The sequence below is a fragment of the Colossoma macropomum genome, unplaced genomic scaffold (assembly GCF_904425465.1).
Source record: "Colossoma macropomum unplaced genomic scaffold, Colossoma_macropomum, whole genome shotgun sequence".
Taxonomy (NCBI): domain Eukaryota; kingdom Metazoa; phylum Chordata; class Actinopteri; order Characiformes; family Serrasalmidae; genus Colossoma; species Colossoma macropomum.
The window spans coordinates 24,406,854-24,424,556 of NW_023494807.1; the positions used below are offsets into that span (position 1 = coordinate 24,406,854).

The 17,703-nt window shown below is 41.8% G+C and overlaps 1 protein-coding gene across 1 annotated transcript in view; it reads left to right on the forward strand.

Annotated features, from left to right (window-relative positions):
• LOC118797383 (SLAM family member 9-like) overlaps positions 1 to 17,430 on the forward strand; it is a 30,565-nt gene extending 13,135 nt beyond the window's left edge. The window contains exons 3-5 of the mRNA XM_036556723.1: positions 10,797 to 10,931; positions 15,597 to 15,866; positions 17,253 to 17,430. Of these exons, the coding sequence (XP_036412616.1) occupies positions 10,797 to 10,931; positions 15,597 to 15,866; positions 17,253 to 17,383 (536 nt within the window). The 3' untranslated portion in view covers positions 17,384 to 17,430. The remainder of the gene's footprint in view (positions 1 to 10,796; positions 10,932 to 15,596; positions 15,867 to 17,252) is intronic.
• The last annotated feature ends 273 nt before the right edge of the window (positions 17,431 to 17,703 follow it).

The following is a 17,703-nucleotide window of genomic DNA, read 5'->3' on the forward strand; positions in this document are numbered from 1 at the left end:
TTTAGTGTTCACAAATGGTTGAATATCCAACTTGGCCAGCTCAGTTTCCAACAAGATATTGACCTGTGCTCCAGTGTCCAGTTTAAAAGCAATGTCCGTTCCGTTGACTGTGTATGTAGCAGTCCATTCTTCGTCTTGTACTGCTCCCGTGACAGTTCCCACGAAGACATCATCCGTGACGTCGCTTGAGCTGTCATTTTCTTCGACACAGTGCACCCTTTTCTGCTGTTTGCGCAGTTTGCAGACCTTTGCGAAATGATTTATTTTGCCGCACTTTCGACATTCCTTCCCGTATGCTGGACATTGGCGTGGTTTGTGTTTACTTCCACAACGCGAACAGTGTCGAGTCTCTGCACTCTCTGCTTTTTTCTGAGCATGTTTTTCACTCAAGCACTTTCCCGTTGTTTTCGAAGCACTGTCTACTTTCATTACAGAGGCTTTCCACTGACCACAATCCATGTTTTTTATCCTACTCTGTGTTGCTTCTCTTGCTTGACAGAGCTGTATCGCTTTTTCTAGTGTCAAATCAGTTTCACCGAGTAGCTTTTCTCTCAGTCCTTTATCACGCACACCCATCACTATTCTGTCACGTATCAGCGAATTGGTTAGGTCTCCGAAGTTACAGGTTTGACTCTTTAATTTCAAGTCCATGATAAACTCTTCAACAGACTCAGACTCTGTCTATGCTCTACTGTTGAACACATACCTCTCATATGTTTCATTTTTTCTAGGAGTACAAAACGTTTCGAATTTCTCCAGTACCAGCGCATAGTTCTTTTGTTGCTCCGCCGTCAACTGCATACTGTTGAAAACATCCAGGGCGTCAGTTCCCGCTGCTGTTAGAAACAGTGCTACTTTCTGACTGTCCTCTTTTCCATCAGCCCCAATTGCCGTCAAATATAGGGTGAACCTTTGCTTGAACTTTTTCCACTGTTCCTCGACGTTCCCCGTCAACTTTAGTTCTGTTGGTGGCTTGAAATACTGCTCCATCTTCCCGGTTCTTAGCTAGCATTAGCTAATTAGCTAGCAGACTGCACGGTTTTCGCTTGCCTCTGCGTCAAGTTTTGTAGTCATATGCTCATCTGCACGCAAGACCTGAGTTCGAAGAAACTCCTGGTACCATGTCGTGTCCTGTTGTTGTTTTATAACCATGCAACAAGACTTATTTATGAACGAGTCTTCTTTTATTCAGCTCACCCACATGGTGTGTACTCTTCATTCTGCGCTACACAACACTGCCTGTCACGTGATGCGCAGATCACATAAATGACGTATATCACACTGTATCTTGTGTAAGTAAATATTTTATTAGATGTATTTAAATGCATTTGTAAATAGTGATTATGCATATATTTACAAACATCACTAAAGATAAACCTGCTCTTCTCATGAAGTCTGTTTAATCAGTGATGCCTCAAAGGCAGCACATTTTAAGTGGAGGTTCTAGTAGACCTTTAAGCTGGAGTGTATGAGCAACATAAGATTTAAATGTAAATTCTCAAGGCTAAATTGGAACTTAAAAGAAAAAACTTGAAGTTTTCTACAGTAGCTAGCTCTAAGCTGCATTAAAGGTTTTTCAAAATGGCATTGAAAATAATTTTAAAAGCATTAAAGTGTGTGTGTATATATATATATATATATATATATATACACACATACATACATACATACATACATATATATATATATATATATTGTCGAAAAAAAACCTCATATCTCCAAAAATGTAACTTTGTAACTTTACAGGAGAAGGTAAAAACCTACTTTACTTTTAATGTAGGTCAATGGAACCAGACTTTTTTTCCAATCTGGAAACATTCCTTTAGGATTATGTTTCACGTTGACATGACTACATCATGCAATTCCTTCAAATTTTTCAGCTGCACTGTCATGGTGCATTATCATGCTGTAGATAACCATAAAGAATTGGTCAACTGTGGCCATGAAAGGATGCACAGTACTCAAATAAGTGGCATTCAAGCACTGATTGACTTGTATTAACAGGCACAAATTTTGCCAAGAAAACATTCCACACACACCATTACACCACCTCCACTAGCCTGAACTATTGACGTAAGGCAGGTTGGGTCCATGGATTCATGATGTTGGTGCCAAATTCTGAACCTGCCAACTATTTGCCTTAAAAAAAAAAAAGAAAAAAAAGAAGCAGATTCATCAGACCAGGCTACTTTTTTTCCAGTCTTTAACTGTCCAGTTTTGGTGAGCCTGTGCTCACTGCAGCCTCAGCTTTCTTTTCTTGGCTGACAGAAGTGGAACCTGACATAGTTTTCATTTTTTGCTTTATTGCACTATTCTGAGTGAACTCTAGAGGCTATCGTATGTGAAAATCTCTGGAAATAAGCAGTTCTAGGAACCATCAGGGTGAAGTGTGTGGCCCGTTGTGACCTCTGCTGCAGTTTCTGTTCTGTATGTTCTTTTATGTTGATGTGGTTAAAAAAGCACAAGAAAAAAGCTCTTCTTGGAGCAGAATCATGGAGTCTCCTGAGTTTTCTTCTTCTATAGTATTTTGGAATACATTTTACGTTATATATGAAATGGCATATTATGGCATTGTCCAGATAAGTGATTTTACTTTTTGTCTTTAAAAATAAAACACATAATTATGCATAATCTCTTTTATCAAAGTACAAAACAGACAGAGAGATAAATGACAACGAGATGAGACTAACCACAGAGGAAAACCCACAGGAACTGTTAGGTCATTACAACACAATATGAGGACATATTGATGCTTTACAGTTCGGTTAAATATGGATGATCATTGAAGGTGATTAATTCTATTTAAGTACACTCTGTGAAACTGCTGCCCCTGGTCATAATGTGGTTAGTGTAGAGCATGAAAAGTAAAGAATGAATGAATGTATTTCGGTCTTAATGATATCAAAGTAAACTGTAATAAATAGCTTTTTCAGTGTAGAATATTCTATCACCTTCTACTAATGTCTACATGAACATCTGCACATTAGAATCCCTCTCTGAGGCAGTACGGGGGTCTATCAGAACTTCCTCCTTCACTGTTAAAGAGGAAGTTTTTCACACTCTGTAATGGCGATGTTGCTACAGCTGATCTTTTTTCTCTACACTCTGACCTCAGTCACAGGTAAACAATTCTCTGACCTTCATCACTTTAGAGGTTAAACTGTATGATAATCTATATTTTTGAGTTGATCTGTCAAATAAGGAGTGTGAGTGATTATTGGTTTAATTCTCCACACTGTTAATACAGCTGACCTGACTAAACTGAATAACAGCCTATGATTAGTTTTAACCGAACAATCCTACGATCCACCTCTGAGATGTTTCACCTTACAAGATTGTTTAAACAACAAAATGTGTCAGACTAGACTGCAAACTATTTAATCTCATGTGATATTTGATTGCATTGTTTACTGAATTTAGTCCTGCTCTGTTTCTCACTCAGCCTGCTGAGATCATATCTGCACAAACAGCTCCAGCTTAAACAGAGGTTTACTGTTTACTAGTTTAAGACTGTAAACTAGCATTACATGTAGCCATATATATGATGAAATACAGCACATTATTACCTCTAAACACTGGATATACTTTTTATTGCAATTAAATACATGAAGCTACAGTGAGAGGAAATGAGCATTGACACGTTTTGCAATTGCAAGTTTAATTTGGCATTTTTCTGCTAAGTTCAGTGCAAAATTTATTTTTAATTGCTGAGTTTAACATATTGAAAAAAAAAATATAGAGCTCAACATCACTTTTGCACAGGGCTCATTTTACATTTTTTTTTCCCCCCAAATTCAGCAAATACTGTAATTGTGTATTAAAATGTGCAGAAGTGTGGTCTCTGTAGGGGTTCTTTTAACTTATTTTCACTTAAAAAAATCGGCGATACCAGTTGATTTTTTTATTTTTATTTTTGTGCAGCATTAATATCGAGAATTGAATGTATTTTGTATATTGTTCAAAAATGTCTTTTACTATCAGTTTAATTTTTTTTAATGGAGTTATGACAACTGAAGTTTGAGGACACTAAAACGCTTAAAACTCCTTCTCAATTCCAGCTTTTTATAAATACCAGCCCTTTCTTGTGATGAAATTTTGCACCGACCCAGCTTTGTGCTACTCATCTACTATCGTGTCGTCATTGACCTCAACATTGTTGCTTCCAAAAGCCAGCATTTTTCCTCCCAGGAATCCGCGCACCCTGCACTCAGGTTCAAGGCCGTCTTTGCAGTTCTTAACTTGCCTTCTTCCTCTCGCTCCCCATCTCGCCACGGCAGCTTTCATACGGCACAAAGCGGCTCCCAAAGAAGCTGGCGTTCGCCCAATGGCTCCCCCACCTGCTCAAGCCCAGAGTTCCTGTGGCTCTCGTGGCTCCCTCTGGCACTTCTGTGCCCCTCCTACTCCAAATCAAGACCTCCCTCTATCTCTGATTGGACTGTGGTTAAACTGCAGAAAGTCCTTAGGAAACTGTGCATTCCTTTCGCCCGTACGGCACCTAAGGCAGCTCTTTTCTCCCTGTATGTGCAGTCTCTCAGGAGTCAACGCCTAGCCTTCCGCTGCTCTAGCGCAGCCAGACCACGTCGCCTTCCCCACGCGTGATCACCAACTCCCCAGACACCTCCTCTGGAGAAGTGCCACCCTCTGCTGGATGTCCCGGTCCTGCTCCCAGACAGCTTGTCTCTGCTGCTGGCCCAGCCAACACTTTGTTCGCTCCCATTGCATGCCTTGCTTCTTCCGTTTTTTCTGGACTTTCTCCCCCTATTTTTTCCCAGCCTTTTTCTGCCCTACTTTTGGCTGTGTCTCTTCCTTCTTCTTCTCAGCTTCTTTCTTTATATTTGCCCTTCTGCCTCATTTTCTAATCCTATTCCAGGTATCCAGTTGCATGTTCGGGTTTCTATGATTACCACCATCTATTCTCAGCCTGCGCAGCAGCCCATCTTCATCAGTGGAACATTTCTACATATTAGGCCTACCTGGATCTTGAGATCTACTGTCGCATATTCGCTGGCCGGAATGCTCTCTCCTGTGAGCTGTGAGCTCTGTGCTTGCCTGTCTCACCCTGCTTCCTCCTGCTCTCCTTTTACTCCACCCGCTCCCACTCCCCACCCTGCCATATCCTGTGCTCCCACTGTGGCCCCCGCCCCTATCTTTATGACTTCCAGTTCCCGCGACAGACGCGGGTGGCATCTCATTTTCTTTGGGGGCTGGATGGTCTGTAATAATTTCAACTCCGCTGGATGTTTTTTTTCCTTCATGCAAGTTGCTCCATGTCTGCTCTCATTGTGGCCAAGCTCATTCCAGATCTGGATGCCCCCATCACCCTCCTAAGTTCGGGACCAAACGACTACTCTGGCATCTTTCCACTCCTGTCAATGTCCCTGCTCTCACTGCTGATCTCTCCCTCCATTCTGATCACTCCTTCATCTCTTATTTGCTAGATGGCCTTATCTTCAGCTTTTCTCCAGGACTCATTGTGCTTCCTGCCTCTTCCCTTTCATGTCACAACCTCCTCTCCGCTCTGTCTGAGCCTGATGTTGTGTCTTCCCTTTTGGCCAAAGAAGTTTCAGAAGGTTTCATGATTGGCCCTTTCGCTTCTCCTCCCTTCTCCACTTATCGTGTCAATCGTATCAGCATTGTCACTTGTAAATACTCCGGCAAGAAACGCCTCATCATCGATTTGTCTGCCCCTCATGGCTCCTCAGAACCATCCATCAACAGCCTCGTGCCAAGCTCTGATTTCTCTCTTCACTATGCTACCATGGATAATGCTATGTTGCTCATCAAGCAGGCTGGCCATGACCTTGGTTTGCAAAGGCTGACATCGTCTCGGCTTTTAAGATCATTCCTCTGCACCTTGATTCTTGGCATCTGTTTGGAGTTTGCTGGGAAGGCGGGTTTTACTTTGCAGTTCGTCTTGCCAGCCCCAAAAATTTTTGACACCCTGGCTGAAGCCTTGTGTTGGATCCTGCTGAACGTTTGCAGACTACCCTACGTGCTCCATCTACTCGATGACTTCCTTGTGATTATCTTCCCTTCCTCCCCACCTGCATATGGCTTTTGTACCAACTTCTCTGCATTTCAGCGTCTCGGTGTCCCCTTCTCTCCTGAGAAGACAACGGGCCCACCTAGTCCCTTGGCATTCAGCTAGACTCAGTCTTGTTCCGGGCTTCCCTTCCATCCGATAAGCTGGAATGCATTATTACCACCCTATCAGAATTTGTGCTGCAGCCTCGTTGCTTGAAGCTCCAGCTCCTCTCCCTTTCTGGGCATCTCAATTATGCAATTCAAATAATAACTCAAGGACGTGCTTTTATCTCCCACCTCCTCAGCATTGCCTCCTTGGTTCCCTCACTCTAACACTGCCTCTCCTTGGATGATGCATGTATCTCGGAACTCCGCTTCTGGCTCCTCCTCCTCCAGCACTGGAACAGCATCTCTTTCTTCTATGAAGACGCTATCTTAGTCCCTGAAGATCTGTAACTATTCACCAATACAGCTCCCTTGATAGGCTTCAGCGGCTTCTATGGTGGCCACTGGTTCACTTCTCCTTGGCTTTCGGAGTTTGCTTTGCTTTCCCTTAAATCAGGTGATCCCTCTGCCTTGTGGGAACTCTGCCCAGTCGTCATTGCTGCACTCCTTTGGGGACATAAATGGACAAGATGAGTGATCCTCATCCACTCTGACAACTCTGCAGGTGTTCATATAATCAACAAAGGACGTTCTAAATCACTAACACTCATGCCATTCCTACGTCACCTTACTTGGCACTCAATCCAACATCAATTCATTCTTCAAGCCATTCACAACCCAGGCCATTCGAATGCTATTGCTGACTCTCTCTCAGTTTCAATTTCAGAAATTCAAAGCCTTGGCACCTCAAGCATTCTATGCCGACTCCTCCATACTTGCGGCTCCCTCTGGCACTTCCACGCCCCTCCTACTCTAAATCAAGACCTCCCTCTATCTCTGATTGGACTGTGGTTAAACTGCAGAAAGTCCTTAGGAAACTGTGCATTCCTTTCGCCCGTACGGCACCTAAGGCAGCTCTTTTCTCCCTGTATGTGCAGTCTCTCAGGAGTCAACGCCTAGCGTTCCGCTGCTCTAGCGCAGCCAGACCACGTCGGCTTCCCCACGCGTGATCACCAACTCCCCAGACACCTCCTCTGGAGAAGTGCCACCCTCTGCTGGATGTCCCGGTCCTGCTCCCAGACAGCTTGTCTCTGCTGCTGGCCCAGCCAACACTTTGTTCGCTCCCATTGCATGCCTTGCTTCTTCCGTTTTTTCTGGACTTTCTCCCCCTATTTTTTCCCAGCCTTTTTCTGCCCTACTTTTGGCTATGTCTCTTCCTTCTTCTTCTCAGCTTCTTTCTTTATATTTGCCCTTCTGCCTCATTTTTTAATCCTATTCCAAGTATCCAGTTGCATGTTCGGGTTTCTATGATTACCACCATCTATTCTCAGCCTGCGCAGCAGCCCATCTTCATCAGTGGAACATTTCTACATATTAGGCCTACCTGGATCTTGAGATCTACTGTCGCATATTCGCTGGCCGGAATGCTCTCTCCTGTGAGCTGTGAGCTCTGTGCTTGCCTGTCTCACCCTGCTTCCTCCTGCTCTCCTTTTACTCCACCCGCTCCCACTCCCCACCCTGCCATATCCTGTGCTCCCACTGTGGCCCCCGCCCCTATCTTTATGACTTCCAGTTCCCGCGACAGACACGGGTGGCGTCTCATTTCCTTTGGGGGCTGGATGGTCTGTAATAATTTCAACTCCGCTGGATGTTTTTTTTTCCTTCATGCAAGTTGCTCCATGTCTGCTCTCATTGTGGCCAAGCTCATTCCAGATCTGGATGCCCCCATCACCCTCCTAAGTTCGGGACCAAACGACTACTCTGGCATCTTTCCACTCCTGTCAATGTCCCTGCTCTCACTGCTGATCTCTCCCTCCATTCTGATCACTCCTTCATCTCTTATTTGCTAGATGGCCTTATCTTCAGCTTTTCTCCAGAACTCATTGTGCTTCCTGCCTCTTCCCTTTCGTGTCACAACCTCCTCTCCGCTCTGTCTGAGCCTGATGTTGTGTCTTCCCTTTTGGCCAAAGAAGTTTCAGAAGGTTTCATGATTGGCCCTTTCGCTTCTCCTCCCTTCTCCACTTATTGTGTCAATCATATCAGCATTGTCACTTGTAAATACTCCGGCAAGAAACGCCTCATCATCGATTTGTCTGCCCCTCATGGCTCCTCAGAACCATCCATCAACAGCCTCGTGCCTAGCTCTGATTTCTCTCATCACTGTGCTACCATGGATAATGCTATGTTGCTCATCAAGCAGGCTGGCCATGACCTTGGTTTGCAAAGGCTGACATCGTCTCGGCTTTTAAGATCATTCCTCTGCACCTTGATTCTTGGCATCTGTTTGGAGTTTGCTGGCAAGGCGGGTTTTACTTTGCAGTTCGTCTTGCCAGCCCCAAAAATTTTTGACACCCTGGCTGAAGCCTTGTGTTGGATCCTGCTGAACGTTTGGAGACTACCCTACGTGCTCCATCTACTCGATGACTTCCTTGTGATTATCTTCCCTTCCTCCCCACCTGCATATGGCTTTTGTACCAACTTCTCTGCATTTCAGCGTCTCGGTGTCCCCTTCTCTCCTGAGAAGACAACGGGCCCACCTAGTCCTTTGGCATTCAGCTAGACTCAGTCTTGTTCCGGGCTTCCCTTCCATCCGATAAGCTGGAATGCATTATTACCACCCTATTCAAATAATAACTCAAGGACGTGCTTTTATCTCCCACCTCCTCAGCATTGCCTCCTTGGTTCCCTCACTCTAACACTGCCTCTCCTTGGATGATGCATGTATCTCGGAACTCCGCTTCTGGCTCTTCCTCCTCCAGCACTGGAACAGCATCTCTTTCTTCTATGAAGACGCTATCTTAGTCCCTGAAGATCTGTAACTATTCACCAATACAGCTCCCTTGATAGGCTTCAGCGGCTTCTATGGTGGCCACTGGTTCACTTCTCCTTGGCCTTCGGAGTTTGCTTTGCTTTCCCTTAAATCAGGTGATTCCTCTGCCTTGTGGGAACTCTGCCCAGTCATCATTGCTGCACTCCTTTGGGGACATAAATGGACAAGATGAGTGATCCTCATCCACTCTGACAACTCTGCAGGTGTTCATATAATCAACAAAGGACGTTCTAAATCACTAACACTCATGCCATTCCTACGTCACCTTACTTGGCACTCAATCCAACATCAATTCATTCTTCAAGCCATTCACAACCCAGGCCATTCGAATGCTATTGCTGACTCTCTCTCAGTTTCAATTTCAGAAATTCAAAGCCTTAGCACCTCAAGCATTCTATGCCGACTCCTCCATATTTGGACTCCATCCTCCAACTGACCAGCAGTTCTTTCAGCTCCTCCTCCAAGCTCAAGGAACAATCTTAAGTGTGGGTGCCCCTTGTACCCTGTCAACCTATTTGTCTGGATGGAAATCTTTCCAGTGTTTTCATGCACTCCACACCGCCATTCCCTTCAGACAATCTTTCAATGACAGCAGCTTTCCTTACATTTGCCAGTTCACTTCTAGCCATTCTAGCGCTTCTACCTTAAGAGTCCATTTAGCCGGGATTAATTTCTTTAGAAAACTCATCAATGGAACCCAATGCACCATGGCTAACCATCTCAGTTCATACTTTTACTAAAAGGAATCTAAAGAAACAAACATCACCTTCCACCACATCAGCTGCCCTTAACCTCTGACATCCTCCAACACTGCATTCAGACAATCCGTGCTGGTCTCTTCCCCAAAGATTTATCCGCTAAATTAGAAGCCCTTTTACTCCGCTTTCCTCCGATTCCTGAGATGTTCAGAATATACAGCTCAAACAGAAACCTTCAAACCTGCTCATCCCTGCCTATCAGACCTAACCATGTTAAACTCAGACACTATGATCTATGATATCAAACACAGCAAAACAAACTAATTTGGTAAAAGCATTCCTCTGTACTTGTTTAAAAATCAACTCTTATCTCAGCCCATATGAACCTCTGGCACAGCTACTCCAGCAATCAGACCCACTTTTAATCACAGAAACCGGCTCTGTGGTCTCCCGTTGCTGGTTCCACATCACTTAAGCCTAGTTCTCTCATTATCCAGTTACCCTCCAGAGCGATTTTTTTGCTCATTTTTTCAGAACAGGAGCAGCTTCTTCTGCTACTTGCCAAGGGCTCCCTGCTCACATGATCCAACTGCTCAGACGGTGGTCTTTGCAAGCTTACAAACTCAAATCCAAGACTTCCGCCAAGCTTACGGCTAATGGCTGGCCTCCATCTAATCTGGAGTTTTTGGGGGTTGGCCTTCTCGTGACCCACAGAAACCATACTGAACTCCGGCCCAAAATTCCTGAGGTCCCCTCCTCTCATTATCTCATTTACCAAGGTGTGCTCTGCATTCGCAAAACATCTTTGTTTAGCTTGGGATTACACATTTTTTCTTTATATTTATAATAGAGAGTCAAAAGACATTATATGTGTTCATTTAGTCATTAACATGCCACACTGTAACAAAGTATGAAAAGGCAACCATGATAAAACACAAAATTTGTAACATTTTCTAATCTTTTTTTTCTCTCTACAGTGTCCATTGATGTGGTTGGACTTTTTGGAAGTTCTGTTCAACTGGACATAAAGCATCCTGTTCCAGAATTTCATGACTTATTCTGGGTTTTTAACAGAGCTTATAATGTTCTAAAATATAATAAAAAATATAAAGATAGTACATTCTATTCCCATTGCAAAGGCAGAGTGGAGTTCAATGAGGAAACCTACAGTCTGACACTGAAGAACTTACAGAAGACTGATAGTGGACTGTATGAAGCAAAAGCATCTGGTAATAAAGTCAGAGTTGTTGCTGAGTACAGACTGTCTGTGTTGGGTAAGTCTTAATTTTTTCTCTTCATTTAACCACGCACAATATTGAGTATTGGATATCTGAAGGCTGAAACACAAGTTGATTTTTTAACCTTAATACATTTATGTGGGGCAGATATCATATGGTAACAGATACTTTTTAAAAAATCTTTTTATCTCTTTTGTAACTGCATAGCATACCATCCTACAGCCTCTTTTTGTTCTCTGTTTCTTCATCATCTGAGGTTTCCTCATCCTCCCTCTCACATATTTTACTTGATTCATGGTCACTTTTGCTCAGTGGAGCTTAAACCTCAAAGAGAAAGATTAAGTTAGTGAAACCAACGTTTAGTTAAAGTGAGCTCTTTTGTGCCGTTCAGCTCTGCAGATGTGTGATCAACAGCTTCTTGCTGGTGCATGTAAGTGTTGTTGTGTGAAAGGCTAGTTTCCTCCTTATGCAGCCACTGAACTACAAATCTACACCTCTATATGTCTGTTAAGAATATATATTTTATTACTATTATTTGTTTATATTTGCTCACATCTTTGAGCTCTCATCAAGTGAAATATAGGCAAGGTCAGTGCCAGAGATTTAACTGAGGGAGGCTAGAGGGGTCCTGGCCTTCCCATAAAAGTAAAGGGACCCAAGTCTAACATTTAGACACACTTTTAGTATAAATTTAATAGCAAAAAACATATTAAATAATTTAGTAAATGCATCTTGTTTGGTATCATTTCACTAACTCTGCACACATTGGCTGTTTTCCAGTTGTAAAGTAAGAGGTTAATAAAGACTGGGCTGTAATGAGAAATTGAACTATGCTGGTAGTTGCTCAGCACCGCCACACATTGACACCAAATGTCTGCACCAATCTGGACACCATCATAAAAAACAACTCGTTTCAATTTTCAGGTGAGGCATGTTGTGGCGTTCCCAATATGCAGCAGCATTAAATGTAAAAAGAATTTAGACTGATACAAAATCAAAAAATGAAAAACTCCTGTCTATGCTAGTGAAATTAAAAAAATAAAAACACTAGAGGCAAACCTCAACAGAGAGAGAAAGAATATTAACCAATAGCATCAGTTATCAATTGAAATGCTCATCCAGCTCTGAGGCCCTCCCTGATACTGTGTTTCATACAGTACACACTTCAGTTCCTCACTTTCCTGTCTTACACAATGTACAAATTAGTTTCTTGGTAAATCACTGAATGATACATAGTATCATTCAGTGTTACGCAGTACATCATAGTAACATAGTAGTTACAAAGTAGTAAAACAGCAGTTACATAGTAGTGAAATAGCAATTACATAGTAGTTGTTGATTCAGCTTAAGTAATCACTGAACTGCAGGCTTTTGAACACAGTCAGTGTGTTGAGATACAGATATGAAATTAAAACCCTGTTTAGTAATGCTAGTAAAAAAACCCACAGAGGCAAACCTCACAAAAACGTGCATCAGTAGGCCTGAGTGTCACCTCATGCTCAGACTTTCCGCTAGGGGATTCCCCAAGACCTCTGCCCGAATGTGAACCCTGGAGGGCGTACAAGTACATTCTAAATCTAAGAACCTAAAAAAAATCTAATTCATATTAACAGAAATGACTAATTTTTAAAACGTATTTAAAGAAATAGCTTTAAAAGAATGTATTCCAAGCATTAAATAAGCCAAAGTCAATCAAGTCAAAAGAGAAAAAAGAGAATGAATTGTGTTTAAGTCTCTTGGGATTTCCACCTGCTATCATGAAACAGATACCCAAATACATGAAGTCTTAAAGTGGATTTATCCCATCTTACTGAAATATTTTGAGTTAGGGGAACTTTTTCGCTAATTTCATACTCAACAATTTTATTGGCTTGTGGCTTCATCTATTTGAATACTGAGCACTTCCCTTCTGCTTTTTTTTACTCATCATCTCTGTGTTTTTTTGTCATAGGCTATTTTCCTTTGGGTGTATGATTCCATTCTAAATGCTGATTAATCTTATATGCTTGTTAATATTTGTTTTACCACATTCTCTATTGCTGGATGTGCTTCTAAACAAATCTAACATGATTATAGAAAGATAAGTTGGACAAGCATCAGTTAAACAAACAACTACTAAAGCAGTTTTAATGCGTTGAGTTCAATTTCATAAATTTAATTACACTAAACCAAAGTAAACAAAGTCCTTCAGATGGTTTGATGTGAAATCCTTCATTATGAATAACTTACTGACTCTGACTTCTTTACAGTGGTGCTGATAGGAACCAGGGGTCACAATGTCTACAACACTAATATAGCCATTTGATTTACTATCCAAAACCACCAGTGAGCTTCTGAGTTTTTATATGTGATGTTTACGACAGTCACATGATAAAATGAATCATCATCAACTTCACATATAAAATAATAAAATGAGAAAAAATATGTTTTCTTTAAGGAACATTTGACAACGCCCTGCATGTACCTTCCCACCATGAAACCTGAACTATGTTTTAGTCCAAAAATGTCTCGGGCATTAAGCAGTGCATTCATAACTATGTAATGTAATAGATTTCTGTGAAGAGGCTTTTAGAGTCATTAAACTATTCAGACGTCTGGTTCCCATCACCACCACTGTGAACAAGTCTGACTGAGTTTCTCTACAATGAACCAGTTCACATTAAACCACTCTGAATGACTGTTCTTACATCATCACCAATTAATTATGCAAAGGTTTAGAAAAAAATTCTGTAATTCATATTTAACCCTTTTGTTGCCAAATGAAGGCTAAAACAGAGAGCTAATAGCAGGTTTTACAGTGATCTAGCTGTGTGTTTGAGTTGTATTTCTGGGTTGTGTGATGTTAGAGCTGGTCTCTCTCACTCTGGCTAGTGATGGCAGGATCCTCTGAGTGATGTGATGTCACTATTTTTAACCCTTTGTTTATAATATGAAAGCTAAAAGCAGAAATGTAGTATAACAGTAGAGAGTGGGGTTTGGGTGAATTTGGAGCTGGATTGCTGGCTGATGGTTGGTCACAGGCGGATGAAAGAGTCTGATGAGTGATATGATGTGTGAATCATGTCGCTGTTTTAACCCTTTGTTGGAATCTGAAGGGCAAAAAGCAGGGCAACAGTATTAGGATTTTGGGTGATTTTCCAAGCCAAATTACTCACTGATGATGACGACGACGACGACGACGACATCACAGCTTGATGATGTCACCCTAGTTAGGGGTGGGTCTGAATGTCCTGATATGTGGATCATGTCTGTAGCTTAGACCATTCTGAAGTTATGAAGACTAGAAGTGACCTATAATTTTGCCCGCAAATTACAGTTAAAAAGCTAAAATTAAATTTAACATCTGTCAAAAATGTAAACTCTTTTTTCCAATTTCACCTTAAGATTTTAGGCCACAGCATTGTAGAGTGTTTTATGAACAGAATTATTTGGCCTGATTTCAGGAGAATTCCACTGATTTATAAAACCTTCTGCATGATTCAATTGTTGAGATGTAAACAAAGTAATTCAGAGTGGTTTAATGTGAAATTGTAACAGTGGATGGCTCACCAGACTAAGTATGAGAACCCAGGCTGTCTGAGTTATATTCCAGGGCCTACCAAGAGAACCACCACAGGTTTTAGGAACACAGGACCCAAGTGCCAAGCTTATGTAGCAGATGGATGGGCTGAACTAAAGAACTTCAGCACCTGTTGAGTCCGGGGATCGAACCCAGGCCCTTCTGGTGCTGCGCAAACGCTCCACCGCTACATCACCGCAACCGTGGTGAAGACTACTGAAAGGAGCGCCCTTATATGGGATTGCCTGAGAACGAATTTGTAAACCCACCTGTTTTTGTCAGGCAGGAAAAAGAACAAAGGACGCCAGGGGAAAACTGGCTTTCTCAGAAGTCGAGAGAAAACGAAGTAACTGAAAAAAGACAAATGACTTTCCCCAACAGAAACAGAACCAAAACTGAACAGAAAGAAGGTTTTTTTGTTTTTTTTTTCATGAGAACAGAGAAGGAAACCTCAAGGGGAGGCTGGAGAAACCCGAAAGGTGAGGGGGAGTGCAAAACTCTCAGCCCTCTTATCAGAATTACCGGCCGTTTCTGTTGGCTCACAATGAGACAAAGACACAGCAATGTGTGTCTTCTTCTCTACGCTTATAAAGTCCTCTGCCCAGGTGTAGGACGTTAGACTGGATTGGACCTGGGAGGTGTGCGTCGTCTCCCTCTGGTGGCCGGGAGCGCCGCAGCCATGGAGCCAGCCCTTACAGAAATGCCTCAATATACACAAAACTTACTAACTTTCTTTTCCGTGTTAATGAAACCAGAAATACCAATGTCTACAACGCAACTGTAGCTATTTTATTTGATATCTAAAAAGGCAAGTGAACCCACACATGTTCACTGCAATTAAAATCATTAATGAGAACCAGGTCAGTATAATATCTTCTGACTTTTGTTTAGTTGGCTTTTGACATTCAAAAAATCAAAGTTAAGTTTTGACCCTCACTGAACACTGAAACTTCTAAGCATGGATGCTACTGTCTGATGTCTATTATCAACACAATCACTAATGTCCAGATAGATCTAGGCTACTTTGAAAGATACTGACCAGTTCTAAAAGACTTTTAATGAACTCTGTGATCTATGATGAGTGATTTATTACTGACTGACTGTCAGCATTGCAGTGATGGTCTGTATATCTTCTACCTCAGATCCAGTGGAGGCTCCAGTTCTGACTCACCAGCTAAGCAGAGACACCTGTAACATCACTCTCACCTGTAGAGGTCATGACCTTTCTATCAGCTCCAGCTGTTACAAGGAAACCTGTGAGGAGAAGGAAGTGACATCACCTGGAGGCATCCCCCTTTCCCTGTCTGTCAGTGGCAGCACCATCATCTGTAACCATAGCAACCCAGTCAGCTGGAAGAAGGATGTTTTGGAGATGAAAGAACTGAAACGACTCTGTGCTGATGAAGGTGAAGGTGTGAACACAGATACACACAAACACTGCCTGCAAAATCATCCACACCCAATTAAATGAAGCAACACGATCTGCCTACTGTAGGTTTAACATAATGAAAAAAGCAGTAAATGCATTAATTAAACAGTCGTGGGTCTTAAAGAAACAACAAAAGCTCTAATAACAGATGCAGAAACACAGTGGTGAGTATTTACTGTGTATTTATTAAAGCTGTTTGTCAGTTGTTCTCACCTTCCAGTATAATCGGTGTTATTTAGCTCCATTATCTCTTCCAGGTGAGGATAAAGTCAACTAGCACCAGTAGAGGTCCACCAGAATGTAAACTGGAACAGTATTGTGATGTGATGATTGCTGTTTTTGTAGGATTATCACGTTGTAACTTGGAAGCTAGTTATAAATGCTAATGTAAAGTTAGCTAGAGAGCTCAGTTCAATAAATATGATATCAAATTATCAAGTGAATCCAACACAAAGGCAGATTTATCTGCTCTTCTTTGTCATCACAGGAGGCAGATTTCATCACACTGTGGATGTTCAGGTGGAATAAAATGTAGGAAAAACACAGTTTCTGTTCAGAACAAACATAAATCAATATATATTTTGTTGGTAATCTCAGCTGCTGAATCATGAGTGTGGCATTTTCACTCATCTCCATCTCGAGTAACAGAAGTTTTTGGAAGAGGTTGATAAAATTACACAAAAAATAAATTTATTGAACTTGTGTTAAATGAGCCATTGTCAGCAATTCACTATCTGGCCACCAGAGGTCTCCCTCTCCCGAGTACTAGCCCTGTTCCCAGAATCAAGCCACCTTAAATACTCCTCCCATTCAGCCAGTCTGTGTGAAGTATTGCGAGTTCTTTTGAGTCTGACTATTGAGCGTTTGTCTGTCTGTCTTTCTGGTATTTTGAACCTCTGCCTGACCTTTTGGAATCTGCTTTTGCTTTTTGTCCCTTTTGCTCTGTCTGCCTGGCCTTTTGGGCTGATTTCTCTGTAACTTTTTTTGCTTTGCCTTTTTTTACCATGAGCTTTGAACTGGCCTGTTAATAAATCTGCACATGGATTCTTCACAAGTTTCTGAGTCTGCTTCCTCACAGCCATTTACACTGGAGGTCAGTTGTCCACTCAAATAAAAGTGGTACTGCATGCTCTCCACTAGTGGTGTTGTTAATGTGCCTGTATATTTACACTTGTATGCAAAAGTTTGGCCACTCAAAAGTAGCCCTCATCACCTTGTTATTTTTGGGTTTCACTTTGAAAATTACAGAAATATGGTATTTTAACTGAATAGAATAGAGATTAAACTGAAGAGTGAAACAGTTAGTTATTTCTTTTCTCTCTTGTCATCATATTTAATCCAACAGTGGGTTTTATTGCATGTGTTTCAGGTTCAGTGTCTCCCTTTGCTGGTGTGTCTGTGTGTTTCCTGAAGACTGTGCTGTATTCCATCATTCTGACCCTCATGCTGTCTGCAGTCATCACCGTCCACATCAGAGAAAGACTCACCAAATCCTCTTAAAAGACATGGATGGTGTTACAAAATTAATTATAGCTGTATTATGTGCCTGTGTGATGTTACTGTAACCCTTTCTTGAAGTACAAAAAATGAGCTTAGCAACTAGTAGTACACCAAATTCAATGTGATTTTTCATAACTCTTTATGAATCGCATAGTGCTGTACACACTAAGAAAATTAAGTACAGATTTGTACTTAAGTGAGTACAAAGGCTTGTCGCTGGGGCTGTACCCTGTTGAGGTACAATACTGTACCTTTCAGTGCAGGTCCTTTTTTGTACCCATGGTTTTTGTACCAGTTAGGGTACAATTACATACCCCAAG